We start from the raw sequence: 15,238 nt of genomic DNA on the forward strand, positions 1-15,238 counted from the left end.
CTCTTCCACCTCCATGACTCGGGTGGACCAGTGTTTCATAGATAGCTGGCCGGTCTTCCTCTACAAAGCCATCATAGACCTCAGGGACCCATTTGACTCTTCTGTGCCAATGTAAATTTAAGGCAGACGACAAGCTAAGGCTGCTCCTAAAGTGTAGCCATGCCCTCCATTTGGAGTGTATCGATACTTGGCTTTTGTTCCACTCCATCTGCCCTTTGTGTAAAAGAAACCTGCCGCCTGGCTTCTCTCCAAGCAAGGGCCGAAGTCCTGGTTGTTCTGTTCTTTGAGTCTCGGGGCGCGTGCTCGAGAGAGGTTGCTTCTGATAGAGTGGAGCCCGGGCCCATGGATTTTCCTGGAGAACTTGTTCTCGGGACTCCTAGTCATGAATTTTCTCAAAAGCCACGGAAACAGGGGACGACGAAGACATGGGCTGAGCTATTTCAGAGGCCTCAGAGGAAAATGCGATTCCTGTTAAGCTTGGAAAGTTCAAAAATATGGATGTTGTTGTTGGAGGGGGAGAAGGTAGCAGCGGTACTTGTATTAATAATTTGAATGAAAGATGTCTTTCTATGGGATCATATAAGTACGTGGTGGATGAGAATTCTCTGCTTCCTGAAGCAGAAAACAGGCATTATCAAAGCCTGGGTATCGGCTTTCATTGTCCAAGTGTGATTGCCATTTGATAAGTGAAGGATTCAAGGACTTTGATCCACCAAGAAAGTCAGAATCCATATGTAGTGGTGGAAGTGCTGGTCCAAGTGCTAATGCACACAATGAGGAAAGCTTCTCTCTTTCAAAGATATGGCTCCCACCAAACGAAGAGAAACTGATTGCCGAGGATTGTTCAAGGAGGGCAACTTCTTTCTGGTTGCATCAGGCAAGTGCTGATTCGAAGCTAAGGTGTGGTGACAGCTCGAGGACAGCGTCGGGATTTGATATTGCAGTGGGGGAAAAGAGTGAGAGTGAGATGGGTTTGGATGGAAGTTGGCAGCTGTGATAACAGTATGGAGTCTTGGGCAGAGGAGCCACCAACCCTTTCAAGGAGGGTGGGGAGGCCAAGCAAAGTGGCGAACCATGTTTGAACTGGATTAGTTTTTCCATTTAATTTAGGATTGCTCCCTCTTTGAAGTCCTAGAACTTGAAAGGGAAGAAGTCAAGAAGATTGGAAATATACTAATTCCATACAGAATTTTTAGACATACCTTTGGTTTTGTCAGTTGATGAGTGGATAGCAGGTATATTCCTCAAAAACTGAAAAACAGCTATAAATTCTATGTTAATTTAGAATTTCATATTTCTCATTTCAAATTCATGCTCACTTATTTTGCTTTGCCAGGGTTTTTGATAGAATTTTTTTTTTGCTTTTTTTAAAAATGTTTTTGTACTGGGAAATCTTCATTTGAAAAAGAAAAAAGTGAGATGAAAAGGATTGCTTGATCATCTTGCATTCATTTTTCCTCGTTTTTACTCCAATATCTTGCTTGTTTTATCCAAAGCTATGAGGTTCTGAAATTCAAATGCTCACTTGCATCTCACTTTGCGCTTTAATAGGAATTTTGTTTGGTAGGGCTAGTTACGTGCCAAACAGTAGATGATGAAACAAAAGTTAATTTGTCCGTTTCTTAAATAAATTTTTTTGAAGCAATGTTTTCCATTCATAAGGCATAGACATGGAGAATTAATACGCAAAAAAATGTTTGTCATGATAATGTATATTTTTATTAGTTATAAGTTTTGTCTCCCCATATGAAGGATGATTCTTTTTCGACATTAAATGTTTGTCAGAGCTCTCCTGTTCTTCACTCCTCACCTAGTATAGTATATATTATAGCTATTTGCTACAGGTAGTCATTTAGCAAAGCTAATCAATAAACTATAGATACAGTGTTTTTATGCTTGTGTTTGTTTATAATAGTATACTATACTAGTATATACTATACTATACTAGTATATACTATACCATAATTGTATATACTATATTGTTTTGTTTGGGAGATCCCAAAGCCTAAGCAATTTTGTTTTGCTTGACAGACCCTGGAACCCCATGTTTGTTCTTATTTGACCACCATTTAGATAAAAACCACATGGATCTCATGTCTCTGGGGTATGAAAGCCAAGATGGCTTAGAAACTGGTTGGAACTCCCACGAGTCCGAGTTGAAAGTTTGGTTACAGCCCACTTATTTCTCGTGCCAATTCAGATGCAAGATTTGGTTGCATCTGCTGTCACCCTTTCAATATAATCATGTTTCAAGTCAAATTACCAAGCAAAGCAATGGTAACTATTTGCAGTTGTTATAGTCATTCCTTATAGCTTTCAAATTTCATTCTTTTTGTGCAAGTGCAAATGAGTCCCCATATTGAATCAAGTCACTTAAGAAATGGATCGAGCAGCCTCGGATGTAAGCTCGGTCACTCTAAATCGGGTCAAGTTTGAAATCATCAGCATCATCTATACATTCTCCTACAAAATTGCGGTGAGAAAGGGTGCACAGTCCTTGACCAAGAAAGTACCATTAAAGGATCAAGCAAATTACTACCCTCAGCTGCCAACTTAATGCCTGCTGAGTCGAAATAATTGTCAAGCTGGCTAAGTTTATCTTGGTTCAACGATGGCTCAGCCATTGTTTAGGCCCTTGAAATCAATAGTTATGAGGATTGGTCCAATTGAATTCATTGGGATGGTAATCCTGTTAACAAACTCCTTTGATTCTTGTGAATTGTCAAAGCAGATCCCCAAACTGATATTAAGTTCTACAAAGTCTTGCTTGCACTGGATATAATAATCACATGATACAAGATGCCTTGTCGCCATTTCTAAGGTGGGGTGTCCTGCCCACCAGCCTCATGGGGCAGGAACTGTCATGAAAGGGATGGGGGTGGGTGTTACATGATCATCTCCTTAAATGATCCAAAAGATGCGAAGGACCGCTCGCATTAATGCGAAGTCCATTTAATCAATCACCTTATTCTATCATGGCTTTTGTAATGACCTAGCCTACCCTAAACAAAAAAAGTGCAGCTTTAATAAGGATAGGAGGGAGATCTTAGTTATGCCTGCTGTGAGTTGAACTCTGTATTCAGTGGTTGCAACCACCTTTGTTGCCCTTTGGTCTATTGGATATCTCATTAAGTCAGTACATTCATAAAACTGAGTAGTCGCGCAAAGTTATAAGGACAACATGAGGATTAAGTTAATGATTAGGTGGTTATATATAAGAAGCCATATTTCTTTTTGTTTAATTAATGATTAGTGTCTTGAAATCCCCATTTTGACCTGTTTCAATATGTTTAGGTAAGCAGAAAATCAACCAAACTTAGATATCAGTTAAACCAAAATAACTGATGTAAATCATAGGGCATGAGATTGCTGATTAACGAACATGAGTACTATATGACGATAAATAATAAAGAGCCGAGAAGTTTTAGATCATTAGATGGCCATTACTTCCTGATAATTCAAGTTGAGGTTGTCCAGTCCCCACCTTACTTACCAAAATCACTCACCAGTCCCCTTCCGATGTATCCTGTAAAAGGGTCATAAAATAAGTACATGATTTGGTTGTGCTATTAACCAACTAGTCGGGTTTTGAAAGCTTCTGGCTATCATAATATGCAAAAGGAATGAATATTGTTTGCGCTAAATGTTGATAATATTGAATTCTGCTATATCAACATGCCATCTTCGGAAAATCTGTTTAGATGAAGACTGGATCGATATAATTGCTGATTTACAGGTGACTATAACACCTGAAAAGACTACAAGGTTCCCATGATTTGTCACCAGTTGTGAACTGGCAATACACCTTAATGGTCACACACCTCTCAATGGAGAAGGTTGTGTGTCCCCAAGTATTTGGACCTCTGAGTAATTCACTTTAGGTGGCTCTTCCCTCCTCTGAAAAATGATTTACCAGACATCGGTTTTGTAATGGACTGTCATCTGAACCATTTGGTTTTACCAGGTAAAGGGCTTTCTCAGGGATCAAAATACTGAAGACAGAGTAATAATGGCCCAAGCTTTTCTCTCCTTGACGTCTGCAGACACTACGAAGTGCACCAGCATTTGGATTGTGGAAGGCATAGAAAATGAGCCGAATTCTTTGATGAACAAGTGCCAGAGACACCTTCACATATAGACCATATAAATAGATATCAGAACAGATCCTAAGTTTGAATGCTGCAATGAAAGACATACATATCAGAACATATCCAAGGCATAAATGCTCAAACACAAACTCAGATAAATGCTAGGAGCTAAATTAGGGCACCAGAATAAATTTTGGAAACAACTAATGGTTTGGACATGCATGGCATGACAAGAGCCTTAATTTAATTTTTAAAAATACGAATTTAATTTTTGAAAATAAAAATAGCTTAGCAATCTAGGAAGTCAATCATCCAATTCTCATATTTAAAGCCCAGGAGTAAAACCAAGATATGGAAGATTTTAAGCATATTTCCAATCTTCATCCAGAACTTAACAGGGTGGACCATATGATTCAGATACTGAGGAGCAATTTTGCAATGCAATGACAATGGCGTTGTTACAATTTAAATAGTTGTTCAGTGTATATTGTCCGAAACACATTGATCTTGATGAAAACAAAAATTTTTGACTGAAACTAGCAGAAATCAATAACAGGCTACTGCAGTCTATTGCTTAACCAGTCAGCTGCCAAAATGTTTCATACATAGGGTTACTGTATAAGCTTCAAAAGACAGATTGGTAACTTAAAATTTACATGGCTCCCCTACAAGGTAGATATCAAAACCAGTGCATAGATAAGGTTGCACTGCTTCAGAAGAATCGGTACTAACTTCGTTGATTAAGCTGTCCTTGTTCTGGAATAGAATCAGATAAACTGAGTCAACACAAAATCTGGGCATCAATAAGAAAGTACCATGCAAATAAAAAACATCGCAGAATCAAGAAGTATAACTAGAAGCACTGTCAACAATTTCAAAGTTGTACATGCATAAACTATTGTGAGATGTGAATTCTAATCATGTTATATCGTCCATATCATGATATTACTGCATGTCATACATAAGATCACTTGAGAAGATTAAAGCTCACTTTTGAAATTTGGGTCTTCAGTCACTTTGCTGGGCTGTTATCAGAAGCACAATTTAAATCGTCATTTGAATTAGATGGACTCTCTGAAAATCTTATGCTGGGGAATAGCTGCCTGTCCCTGCAGCAGCTATTCCAATAGCAACAAGAGCAGAATGCCTCAAAGGATGCCAGAGTAGCTGTTTCCACTTTTTAGTTCCGAGTGTTGATGGTACGGTCTCTGTTCTCTCCATCCCCAAGGGTTTCAACAAGAAACTCCAGAGTACAGGTCACTGCATTCATCAGGCAAGAACTTTGGAAATAAATGTTCCACACTGTTTGCTACTCCATCTGCAACAAATTGAGAGGAGGCAGTATCTGCTTCCTGTTCAATGCAGCTGACAACTTTTGAGCCAGCTCCATTTCTCGAACTATACCTTGGGCATGTTTGGTCGTAAAAACATGCAATAATTTGCCTACTCGAAGGATCAACTACACAGCAGCATTTACAACCTGATACATTGAAGAATACTAGTTCCATGAAATGAAGGATTAGCATCCACAAATTGAAAGGAAGATGTACATCATAGGTTAATATACTAGTTCTAGTGAAAAAACAGAAATATTGAGATTGAATATTTATAATTTGGATTGCAAGATGACACTCCTATAATGCTACCAGCTTGGCAAACAAATTGTAACCTTATTATTGAATATAGTGTTACTTTCCTATCTTCCATATTAACTTGAAAAATGGTAGAATGTAGTGATGAAAAGAAATATGGGCAAGAATTGTCTTTGTATTGTTTATATAGGCAGGATTTCTTCAATGGTCAGCTGAGAATAAAACACCTGAACAAGTGACGTGCGAAAAAATGGAGCTAGATATGGAGATATGACGTCAGCGGTCAGTCACTGCATATGCGGTAAGTCACCACAATGAGAATTCTAAAATGGATGCATGAGAAAACTAGGAAGCATAGGGTCAGAACTTGGTGCATTTAAGAAGAAAAGGGACCAATGAACCGAGGAAAAAAATCATGGTTTGACAACTGAGATAATCAGACCGTATGTGGAACAAAAATTTGAAGAGGTCCTTATTAGAAGAGATACTAGGCTTTGTCCAAGGGCTTGTGTAGTGAGAGAAGTGAGAAAAAAATTACAAATGCACTAACAGAGGAAGATGACCTCGACAAAAGAATGAAATGCGAAAAAGAGATTTAAATAGGAAGCACTAAAGAATTAAATAAGCCCTCTTCGTTTATTGTGGTTATAAAAAATGCATCCAGTTAACAATTTTTATGAACATGGAAATGGAAACCAAGAAAAAAAGTTAAATGATTTAAGATAAGTAGAGTTGAACCTGATAGAATAATGAAAAAGGATGTTAAAACTTGAAGAAAGAAAGTTACAAGTTCCCTGGAAAAGCATGACATAGAAAACATAACCTCATAAGCATCATATGACAAGGTACTATGCTTGTATTTAGGTGAAGTTTCAAATTTCTAAAAAAAGTTTAGTTTAATTGCATAAGCTTCTCCATGGATGGTCCTAGAGGGAGAGTGAAAACAACTTCAAAAATCTCAAAAGATCTGTCAAGGAAAGCATGTACCAAACCATGCTCAACAAAATAACATTTAAAGAAAAAAAAAATGAAAGCACGGCATTAAATGATCAAATTCTAGTACCATCTGCTTAAATGTCATGCATCTTCTCATATTTTATCTGAAAGTTGAAAAGAATGCAAGTCTTGGAGCAAGGAACCAAAATGGACCAAATGCAGTAGAAGTAAGAAGCATTACATCAGCATACCTTGTCACCATGATAGTGTCGTTTAGTTAATTGGATCACAACTCTCATGTATTTAAAGATAGATCGTGATTCCTCTTCACTAAACCCAGTGATGCCATCGAGATTGCCTTATTTTCAAAGGGAAAAATAAATCCCAGACATGGATATTATAGTTTCATTATACTATAAACTAAGTTCTTCAAAAATAATTAGTAAACAACAATAACTGGCATTTATGCCTTTTTTCAGAGCATAAAAGTGCAGCATCTGCTTCCATCAGAAATTAGAAGACATGCGCATAAAGTTGTTTATTTATTTATTTATTCATTTTTTAATCTCAGGTGGTTCCTCGTTGTACCTCTTAATTTCTCCACCATCAACTTCTCATGCCTTTCCTATTTTCCTTTTTTTTTTCAAATTTGTTGAAGACTGGTAATCTCATTACATCTGAAATAAAATTGTTGAGATTTCAATTCCCTGGAAAAGTTCTTGGGATAATATCTACCAGCCTCCTGAAGTTAAAGGAAGCAAACAAAAGATATATCAACAACAATGTCACTAATCAGAAGAAAAGGATATCGTAGTCAGAGACAGCTAAAAAATGATTACTTGCAGTAGAAATCATCTGATCTTATATAGTTAGGTGACCATGGGGTGATCAAATCACCAGCATGCCAAGCATGGTGACCCATCACTCATGTCTTCTCATTTATACGTTCTGGCTCAAACACATGAGGCCAACTTGAGCTCAATAAAACAGAACTGTATGAAAGATAGACCCCAAAAAGTCTTAATAAACAGCAAATAATGATTGTTAATGGCAAAATCTTCTCTTTTAAACTACCCCACTAGTTGCAGTATAGATATAAAAACAACAAAAACTTGGAGAGGAACTCAGGTGATTTGGCCCATCTAAGAATTTTAATAAACATGTTTTGGCAACTTAATCAGAAGATTTAATTATAACAATTAAAAACTTAGTTCTTATGTTTAATTTGTTATCACATGTTTGGGGCTTTTTATGTTTTATCACTTCATAGTTTAACTCAATTACACAAATGGAACATTCATCTCAATAAGAGGAGACCTTAACCATGATAAACCGTGTGTGTATTTGATAGCTTGATACCCTGCTTCTTCACTAGAATAGGTAACAATAGTTTGTCGTTTACCCTTCAATGTCCAATATAGCTGTCGAGAAATATAACATATCATATTCAAGCAGCCTGTATAATTCATGATGAACATTTCTTCCCACAGCTGTTTTAGGCTTGGAAAGGTAAAAACTTTCAGCACCTTTCCTTCAAGAACTCTTTAATTTAAAATGAGAATGCAAAGGGAAAAAAAGAAGCTTGATAAAACAGGAATACCATGTATTTATCTATATAACACAAAAACCATGTAAGCAGAACCTATGAAGCAATGACTGCACTAGAACTTAAACAAAACTAATGTTCATAATGCACAAGTGTAGAAAGGAAGGAAGCAAACTTGGTTGGTGGACGGTAGGATGTTGGGCAAAGCTTGCATTTTTCTTCCCATTCTTCTTTTGCAATTGCAGCATATTTCGCAACCTGGAAGCACTTCCAACATTAATGCATGTGATTCTTCTTCTTAAGGAGTTGATTCAACATTCAAGTATCATAAAATTGATACTTACAAAATACCATCCATAAAATTGAAAGCAACTGCTTAGTAATTACTTTTTTGTTGCATAATGTTAATTGTAATAATTAAAAGAAAACTCTGCAGTAGAGATACCATCAAACCAGCTTCCCATGGACTATTAACTTCAAAAAACCAACTTAGGAAAAGCTTCTCTAGTTTCACTCTCTATCACTCAATTGCGAATATCTTTTTACACCTAAATAAACACTGCATTTCATTATTTCCAGCTGCTTTTTCACAAAGATTTTTCAATATCAAATGGTTTGCTGACAAATCTGAAAATCTGAATCTGAAATCCCTTAATCTCATAATTTTAATCATTGGCTGCTTTTTTATGTGGTACCAACTTTGGATCTTTGGAATTTGCAAGTGGCAATTGCCATTATCTAGTAATTCTAATACAAAATGTAGGATTAGAAGGATACCTCGCTTTGCATTAAAAGGACTCAAATGGTGGGCACTTAGAAGCTGAAGCACATTATTTGGTATGCCCTCCATGTGGTTTTCATTTTCATTGGAAAGGCATAAAACCACTGGCAATTCAATTTTCCCTGCCAGGAGAGCAACGTATTAATATAGCTTGGGGGTACTCCATTACCTTGAGTCGATCTTAAGCCTGAGAACTGATCTCAAAATAGTTTCAGGCCAAGCTTCAGATATGTTGATCCTGCTCATTTTCAAACTGATTAAGTTTGCCAGGTAAATGTACGTATAAATATGACTCATTCTTTTTTCAAAATATATGTATTCAATATCAATATCAATTTAACGGAAAACGTACTTATAAATCAATAAATAATTCAGTTGTTAAATCAAGATCCTACAAAAGAATTGGCAGAAAGTATAAGGTCACACCTTGGTGCTCGACAAACGTAAATATTTCTTGACCAGACCCACTGGCATCTTCCTCTTAGCATGTCATATTATTTCCCCAACAAGCAACGGTGGAAATGGATATGACAACTGAAGAGTGATTTTTGGATGGGGGAAAAAAAAAACGCACCTTCCCCAGAGCTCCTTCGAACCCGGTTCGCATGGAGAAGAATAATTCAGCTGGTTAGCCAATCCAAAGAAATCAAGAAAGACCCTTAAAAACAAAGCCCATGAATTCCACATTACATAATCCAGAAAAAATTTAAAAGTACAGTAAATGTTACTCTTCTTGAAAAAACGAAAAAAGAGCTTTTTGGGGAAGCAATTAATACAGTTGAGAATGCACACTGCACTCCCAAGTTTGTTTGCAAACTTCAGCTCCATATTAGAAGTTAACACATCAACTAAAATAAATATTAGAAAATCAAAACTTTTGAAGAAAACAATCAATAAAACAAACCTTTAAAGAAAATTTATCTAAAAAATTAAGTGAGAGAAGGAGTAGGAGGAGGAGGATGATGAGAAGAAGAAGGCTTCACAGGAATGCGAATGATCTCCATTGCATTGACTATCTTCTCCTCTACTCCCAACACCGGACCACGAGAGTCGAGAAGACGTAGAGTCCAGAGGAGAGGAAAGACGAATGGCTGGGAAGCGAAGGGCTCAAGCACGGCCGCCTTCGGCTCTGCGTAGGGTCGACGCGCACTCGGACCGAGCCGCCACCAAGATGGTAGCCAGGTGGTGGTAAAGGGCCTGGACTCTATTCGGGTGCGAAATGCGCGGACATGGATTAAATCAGAAAATCGCATATTTCATGTTTGGATGATTCTGTATGGATATACTTTCCTTCCATCATTATTGAAATGGCGCTGGAGTGACGTACTCACACGTAGATGATTTAGTCAATTCTTTTACGAATTGAGGAGGACACGTAGAAACTTGCGATCCGCATCAAATATTATTTCCTGATAGGAGGGGAGCTCAATAAAGACTGCTACGCGGATGGGGCTCTACGCCTCTACCCCTCTCCCTCTCCTCGTATTTTTTAACCAAAAAAAAAAAAAAAAACTCGGACCGAGCCGGAAACGTTCGGACCGCGGGGGGGTTTATGTGCACAAGCATCGTCAAACTTTGTCGCATTTTATTAGTGGAAGTCAATGAAGGTCGTGTGAATAGCTAAATAATTCTTTTTTAACGTTACCAGTGGCCCATGAACATTATTGGGCGGTTCAAGATGCGTTTTCTCGATATCGCAGAGGGTTTGATTGAATGGCAACATAGAAAATTATCTATGGACGAATCGGGAGCTGAACCATTGCTCTGATTTCGTGGCGGGCCCCAGGCACCATCTTCCACTATCCGGTAGCAAAGCCTAAAGACGAAGCGTTCTTCTTCTTCAAAACGCCAGCGGCTGCAACCGGACTTCAAGTCCGCAAATCTACTACATAATCCACTCCGAATCTTGAGGTACACGTTTATGTCCCTGGTCTCCAGCATAAACGCTTTCATCCTCGTTGCAGCGGCGTTGATCCTCTCCTGCTGACGAGAGCTTCCACTGCCGCGTTATTGCCTTCTGACAAGCACCGGCTACTGACCTCCGACGGTCCAGATTCCCCCACGTGGAACCAATAGCTGGTCAGTGCTGCTTCACGGCGATTCGCCGATGCCTTCCCGGCTCTCCCTCCCTTCTCCTTTTCGCCCCCAACTCTTCTCAGAGAAGGAGAAGGATAGATTCAGAGGAGAAGAAAGATGCGAACTACCACCCCAGATGAGTACTAATTTCGATTTCTGGCTATCTTTTGGATTCAGTTTTCGGTGCTGAATTTATGTTTATGGTCCTTCAATTTATGTCAAAATACCATTTTTTGTGGGGAACTATATTAGTTTTGTGGAAACCATAATCCCATTTCCTGCATTAGAATCATTCAGAGATGGAATTTCTGCACCCAAAATGCCATCTTTTAGAGAACCCGTGCTTCGTTTTGCTTTCGGATCCTGAAAGCTGACCCCCCCCCCCCTTTCTTTAGTATGATCCCTGGTTTTCTACGATACTCGGAGGCCAGTTCTCGCTTTCGCACCCGATGGATAGCGCCCAGGGAGGCAGCAACCACCTCCCTGCCGACCCGGATCATTCTGCTGTGCCGGCGGCGCCAAGGGGCCCGGACAAGGGGAAGCGGGATGAGTGGAGCGAGAGCGGTGTGCTGTGTTTACTAGAGGTTTATGAGTCAAAGTGGCTGCTTCGGAACCGGGCGAAGCTGAAAGGGAGTGACTGGGAGGACATAGCACGCCAGGTGTCTGCTCGGTGCTCGGGGATGAAGGGCCACAAGACCCCTAGTCAGTGCAAGAATAAGATCGAGTCCATGAAGAAAAGGTACCGGGCAGAGTCGGCCGCTGCTCACGAACCCAACTCACGCTCTTCGTGGCAGTTCTATGCCCGTATGGATGGCTTGCTGAAAGGGACCCCAAATTGCTCGGCTCAGCCCAAATCCCATCATGATATCAATCTCCAGGCTCTGCCAAAGGTGGAGAACGAGGTCGACGTAATGGGGCGCTTGCAGGATAGCAACCAAGATGATGCGTCAAACACGTCGCCCGTCGACGGTGAAGCTGTTAAGAATGACAACGTTGATAAGAAAGAGAGCAGGGGTGATAGCGATGGGAGTGCCCCGAGAAGCAAGGCGGCCAATGCTGAGGATAAGGCAGGGAGGGATGGTAATCCATCCAAGAGGAGGAAGGAGTCAGGAAATGAGGTGGCTGATAGCATTAGGTTGCTCGCCGAATCGATCTTGAAAGTTGAGCAGGCGAAGATGGAGATGTACAAGGATTCTGAAAGGATGAGGGCTGATGCAGAGATTAAGCGTGGGGAAATGGAGCTCAAGAGGACAGAAATTATAGCAAAAACCCAGCTGCAGATCGCAAAGCTTTTTGCAAAGAAGTCACAGGGGAGAAGCAGTAAGACTGAGGGCTCATCTTTAAGAACTGAATTTGATATGCTGCCAACGAGAGATGGAACGGTCAGTTATATCCTATGCTCTTTCCTTGATGCTTTTTAACTCTTCGAGCAGCTGTTTTCTTTCCAAAACAATGATAATTTAGGTTTGCGTTTCCCAAGCATTCAAGTGAGTATCACGGTGTAAGGCTTCCTTGCACTGCTGCTTTTAATGTTTTCCTTAATCTATGATTCTTGTTTCCCATCTATGTTTGATGGGCATGTCTGAATCTTTGATATGAATTGTGAGAAGTGGCTTTCTCAGTTTGTACAAGTCATATAATCATGTAAAGATTGAGTAATGGTCCTTTTGCGCATGTTTGCAATTCGACAATGGAAGTAATATAATCTTTACATATAATCTACTGACAAAAATAGAAGCAACAATAGTAATTGTGACAAATACTCTGAGTACCATTAAATTAACAAGTTGTTCTTGGAAATTATTTTTGCTAGCTCCGGTTACCTAATCCCACTGCTTTACTTTCACTAACCTAATTGTCGATTCTAGTTCTGCTACACTTTGAGTACACCTAATAACTTTGTCCTCATGTAACCAAGAATATTCACATGAAAAACATGAAGGTTGACTTTGGATAGTCTCTTCCATTTGCAAGGAGTTTGAGGACGTACCATGAGTTTGTATCACGCCTTTTTTTTATCACGAATTGCGAACTTCTGTAAACTACCTTTTTTTTTTATGGGTTTGTTACTGCTTTGGAACATGGGGAAAAATATGACACTCCGTTAGCTCCTATGAAGCCCAAATGTTTCTCTGAGATCTATGTTAAGGGGCAAAAAAATAATCTAAGCTCTACATTACCAACTCGGCAAGGTGCTTTAATCATTAGAGTGAAGCAATAGTCTACTGATCAGACATGAGACCAAGAATTCTAGCCCTTTCAGTGCGAACCAATTACAATTTATGACCTGCCACACACATACAAGCTTGCAAAGAAGATGATAACTGATTTTCATTGCAAATGGCTAATGGTTGGCAAATTGAACATAATGTTTTTGAAGTTGGTTTTAAAGCCTGTAATAATCCTGTGCTCCAATACCATGAAACTCAAGGAGCAAGTACAATATGTCGTTATTCATTTTAGTGATATCTTAACAATTGCCAAGGATAAAGAACCCTGCCTGCCAGGCAATACATCACACTAGATATTGCAGGTTTTCCTTGTATGAACTCTAACTAATAAAATCATGTGCGCTCATAAATAAGGAAAAAATAGCAAATGCTTGTGCTGTATTTTATACGAACTTGGATAGACTTTTCTACTAGCTCTCTGTGATAGAAACAAGTGGTAAAATTGGAACTGTAAGTTCAAAAATAAATAGGTGGAACAAGACATAAGAATATCACTCGTGGAATTGCTCGATGAGACATTATCTGTTTCTTGCACAATTTTCTTATGAGATATGCTACACTGAGGACTCGAATTCTCTTATTCTTTATTTATCTTGGGACCTTACCTTGTACCTTGTCATTCTCTGTCGCCTAATAGGTCTTCTGTACCAAGATAACCATTGACTTTCTTATCCATATCATATTCCCAGCTTTCAATGTGAAGGTTTTCTTCCTTCCTATTTCAGTAAAGGTTGCCCTTGCCTATGGCTATGCTACATTTAACATGGGTTCACTAAGGTTCACCCTTCTTTTAAATTACTATTGCACCTTTAGATGCAGCTTGTTCAAGGACTTAGAATGCATATATGGGCATGTGATTTTGCTGAACCTTGATCCATGAGATCAGCTAGTGAAAACTATGTAGATGCATGTCCAAGTTTTGCTTAAAATTATCTTGCTCTTAGAAAATGGCAAATGGTTGAATAGGTGAGAAGAGAGGTGTCCACTCCCTCAATTTGAGACCAAATGAGTTATGTAAAGCTTGTCTTAATATTTTTATCTTGAAGAACTCTTTGATTGTCTATTTGTATCCATATGTGTGTTAAAACTCTTCCATATTGTATGAAGACTACATATCTGAGTGATATATTCATCGATCTGATGTGGTAATGATGACATTGGGTGCCAATATGTTTCAGGATGATTAGCTGCATGAAGTGGATTCTGTTCAAAGCAATGGTTCGTGTCACTTTGTTCCCAGAAGCGCTAATATCCATTGATTTAATCTCCAATATTTCTGTGCTGTATATACCAATGTATCAATCAATGTGTACTATCAACAATGCCAAAAAACTGAAGGGAGAATTTGCCTCCCCTCAGAAGGATAGCAAGTGCAGCAATAGGTTAAATAACTAATAAAATGGTGGCTAAATCTTGAATGCTGAGGACTTTTTTCAGCTCTCAAATATGCAGGTGCTTGGGCTTCACATCTGTAAACTTTGTACAATTATGTATCTTGGAAAACAACGGCAGGTAACTATTCTCTTTGATTGCGATGTCCCTTGTTTTAGTATCGGCCTTTTATTTTGTGCTTGTTGGCGAAATCTTATTGCTGCATCATAAGCTATTTCACAACATTATTACAGCTTAACATTATTCTTCCTTTCTTTCCCTCTTTTTTTTTCTTATTTCTCTCGTCTTCCATCTTTCCTTCTTTTTTTTGGTTCGTGCTCTTATTTCTCGCTTTCCTGCTTTCTTTCTTTCTTTTCTTCTCGCTTCCTTCTCTATTTTTTGTTCTTTCTTTCTTTCTTTCTTTTTTCTTCTTCGACTCCCCCTCCCACCAAGACTCTCATATTCTCAGAGCAAGATGATGAGCGACAGGACTCCCCCTCCTCTCCCCCTCCCACCAAGACTTAGAACCATGGTCGAAGGTGTATTAATATTGTATAGATGTACTCTAAAGTAGGTTGCACATCCACCATAGATAAGTATCCTAGTTCTAAAGATAG

General features: G+C 38.9%; 1 protein-coding gene and 1 long non-coding RNA gene across 7 annotated transcripts; one reads left to right on the forward strand and one right to left on the reverse strand.

Annotated features, from left to right (window-relative positions):
• Positions 1–3,586: 3,586 nt before the first annotated feature.
• LOC103707120 (uncharacterized) lies at positions 3,587–10,121 on the reverse strand. 6 transcript variants are annotated; one of them, XR_016397886.1, is made up of 5 exons: positions 8,940–10,121; positions 8,338–8,420; positions 7,205–7,358; positions 5,080–5,568; positions 4,192–4,844 (listed from the first exon to the last, which is right to left on the reverse strand). It is a non-coding gene; the product is annotated as an uncharacterized LOC103707120 (long non-coding RNA). The 6 variants fall into 6 exon arrangements; XR_015971394.2 differs by lacking the exon at positions 4,192–4,844 and adding an exon at positions 3,587–4,179 and having other exon boundaries at positions 8,338–10,121; XR_015971392.2 differs by lacking the exon at positions 4,192–4,844 and adding an exon at positions 3,587–4,126 and having other exon boundaries at positions 8,338–10,120.
• Positions 10,122–10,777: 656 nt separating this feature from the next.
• On the forward strand, positions 10,778–14,695 carry LOC103707119 (uncharacterized). The gene is made up of 2 exons (XM_008791491.6): positions 10,778–12,401; positions 14,429–14,695. The coding sequence occupies exons 1-2, from the start codon at positions 11,469–11,471 to the stop codon at positions 14,435–14,437; spliced, it is 942 nt and encodes a 313-aa protein (XP_008789713.4). The 5' UTR covers positions 10,778–11,468; the 3' UTR covers positions 14,438–14,695.
• Positions 14,696–15,238: the final 543 nt, after the last annotated feature.

The sequence above is a fragment of the Phoenix dactylifera genome, chromosome 11 (assembly GCF_051530095.1).
Source record: "Phoenix dactylifera cultivar Ajwa chromosome 11, Ajwa_hap1_PhDact_Kaust_v1.1, whole genome shotgun sequence".
Classification (NCBI taxonomy): domain Eukaryota; kingdom Viridiplantae; phylum Streptophyta; class Magnoliopsida; order Arecales; family Arecaceae; genus Phoenix; species Phoenix dactylifera.